Here is a 2,500-nt window from a genome sequence, read left to right as displayed (position 1 = left end):
ATAGATTACTGAAAGGAGGCTTATAGGTCGGTAATTCTTTAAGTCTTTTGTGTCTCCCTTTTTGTGTATTAATATTATTATTGCGTTTTTCCAGGCCTTCGGAGTTTTACCGACGCTTAGGCATCTGTTATAAAGACTGGCCAGTTTTACTGCCACAAACTCTCCTGCATCTTGAATAAGATCTACTCTAATGCCGTCTTCTCCTGGTGTTTTTCCTCTTTTCATGCTTTTAAGTGCCCTATTTACTTCCTCTACCGTGATGTTTGGAACATCTCCAATTGTTGTGTTTATCTCCGTATGTGGTTGGTCGTTTGAGTGGTATAGGTTGCGATAGAAGTCTTCTATTACTTTGATAATTTCGTTTTTATTGTATGTCACCTCTCCGTTGGGTTTCTTTACTGCATACATTTGTTTTTTCCCTATTCCGAGCCTCCTCTATGTTGCCTTAAGGCTGGTGTGTACATACTCTTTCTTCTTGTTTATCATCTTAGTCAGCTCTGCAGATTCTATCTTGTCTCTGATTGGTGTTATTTCCATGTCCCTACGCTGTTTCATAAGCTCTTTGGTCTCCACCGAAAGCTTACTGAACTTTTTTTTTTCGTCTTTACACTCTATCTCAAGTGCAGCTTCCGTTAATATCTCACTGAATTGGTAGTTCATTTGGTCTATGTCAAGATCTTCGAGAGCTGAGTATTTGTTTCGGATGTTGATACTGAATTCCGTCGCCCTATTCTTAATGTTGATTAGATTAACGAGAGGCTTATTGTATGATCTTATTTCGTTCCCTTCTTAGCTGTAATTTTACTCTATTTCTGACCAGTCTATGGTCGCTACCGACATTTATTTTATTGATAACGGTTACGTCTTGTACAATGTCGCGCCTCTTGGTGATTATGAAGTCAATTTCGTTTTTAATGCCAGATGGTGATTTCCATGTCCATTTCCTCCCGGGTCTCTTTTCGATCTTGGCATTAAAATCCCCCATAATCGGTAGCTGCTTGCACATCTTCATAGAAGCTCTCTATCTCCTCATCACTATGACTGCTGGTAGGACCATACACTTGGATAATTTTTAGGCTATATCTGTTGTTTAGTTTCAGTATTACAGAAACTAAACTCTTTCCCTCACACTGTAGAATTCCCTAACATTCATTTCGAGTCACTTGTGAACTAAGAAACCTACTCCTGATTCTTGTTTGCTATCCAATAGAAGTGTCCATACCTCGCCAATAGAAGAAGTGTCCATCATTTAGTAATTTCTGCTCTTCGCCTAGTCTCCTAACTTCAGAAAGTCCTACAATATCCCATTTCATAAATGAAAGTTCCTCAAGCAGTGTCAAAAGTTCAGAATCTGTTTTCAGGGTCCTTAAATTGTATGTGCATAAATTCATCATCTTTAGGCGGCCTGGGTCTAACCGGATATTTTTAGCACCCTCTGCTCCAGAACGATCCTGATCGTCGCCGTGACCAGGGGCTCCTTCGCTTCTGGGGATTGAGGGCCGTTGTCTTGACTGGGAAATCATATTTAAGAGGGGTGTGGCCTGATACCCCCACCTGTCGGCCTTAATTGTGCATAGTGAGGGGAATAATTTTAGTCTGGAGGCTACCATTAATCTCCAATAACACGTTTGAGTTAGTCTCACATGTCATTAGATCTTAGTATCCCCCCGATCTATCTCACGACCTTCCGGTCTACTCTTGTGAGAATGGACATTTGTTTATATATACGTGCAGGGCCTACGTAAAAATGCATATTTGCATGTTTATGCGTGCTCCTGTCCCCACACTTATATTTGTTACTATATATAGATTGTGCCCGTGAATGTACAGGGTAGACGCATATATATATACAAATAAGCAATTATGCACATACTCCAAGCATATGTCTATGCACGTATGTATGCACACAGCACCCATACATAACAGCGTCCACACGTGCACACACACGCAAGTGAATTATAATATGCCCATGCATTATAATTTGTTTAAATATATATAGTAGGTAATGGTATACATATATCTAGCAACTATATATATATATATATATATATATATATATATATATATATATATATACATATATATATACATATAAACATATATAGAGAGAGATACGTTTATATATATGCATATATACTTATTTATATGTATCTATCTATCTCTCTATCTATATTTATATTTCTTTATATATGATACATATATTTGTACATACACATAAATAAATAAATTAATATATATATATATATATATATATATATATATATATATAGAGAGAGAGAGAGAGAGAGAGAGAGAGAGAGAGAGAGAGAGAGAGAGAGAGACATTTATATGTATGTATATGTATATATGATATTGTATGAAATGGATAATGTAAATTTCGAGGAATTTGTGTCGACTTATGTCGCCCTAAGATTTAGCTTCTTTAACCTGCGCCTAAATATGACAAGTATCAATATTCATGAGTCTAGCATTGGATGCTTACCTTGTGTTATGTCATCAT

At 36.8% G+C, this 2,500-nt stretch overlaps 1 protein-coding gene across 2 annotated transcripts in view; it reads right to left on the bottom strand.

Moving 5' to 3' along the window:
- Positions 1-2,500, bottom strand: part of LOC122264229 (dynein intermediate chain 2, ciliary) — a 49,334-nt gene that overhangs the window by 16,183 nt on the left and 30,651 nt on the right. For both annotated transcript variants that reach the window (XM_086549493.1, XM_086549494.1), the window contains one exon: positions 2,483-2,500. This exon is cut by the window's right edge and continues 133 nt beyond it. In XM_086549493.1, the coding sequence (XP_086405619.1) occupies positions 2,483-2,500 (18 nt within the window). The remainder of the gene's footprint in view (positions 1-2,482) is intronic.

Source organism: Penaeus japonicus, unplaced genomic scaffold (genome assembly GCF_977035675.1).
Source record: "Penaeus japonicus unplaced genomic scaffold, GWHDUDI00000001_assembly GWHDUDI00000022, whole genome shotgun sequence".
Lineage (NCBI taxonomy): Eukaryota > Metazoa > Arthropoda > Malacostraca > Decapoda > Penaeidae > Penaeus > Penaeus japonicus.
The sequence above is the reverse complement of the archived record's forward strand: the minus strand, read 5'-3'. Positions and strand labels throughout refer to the sequence as shown.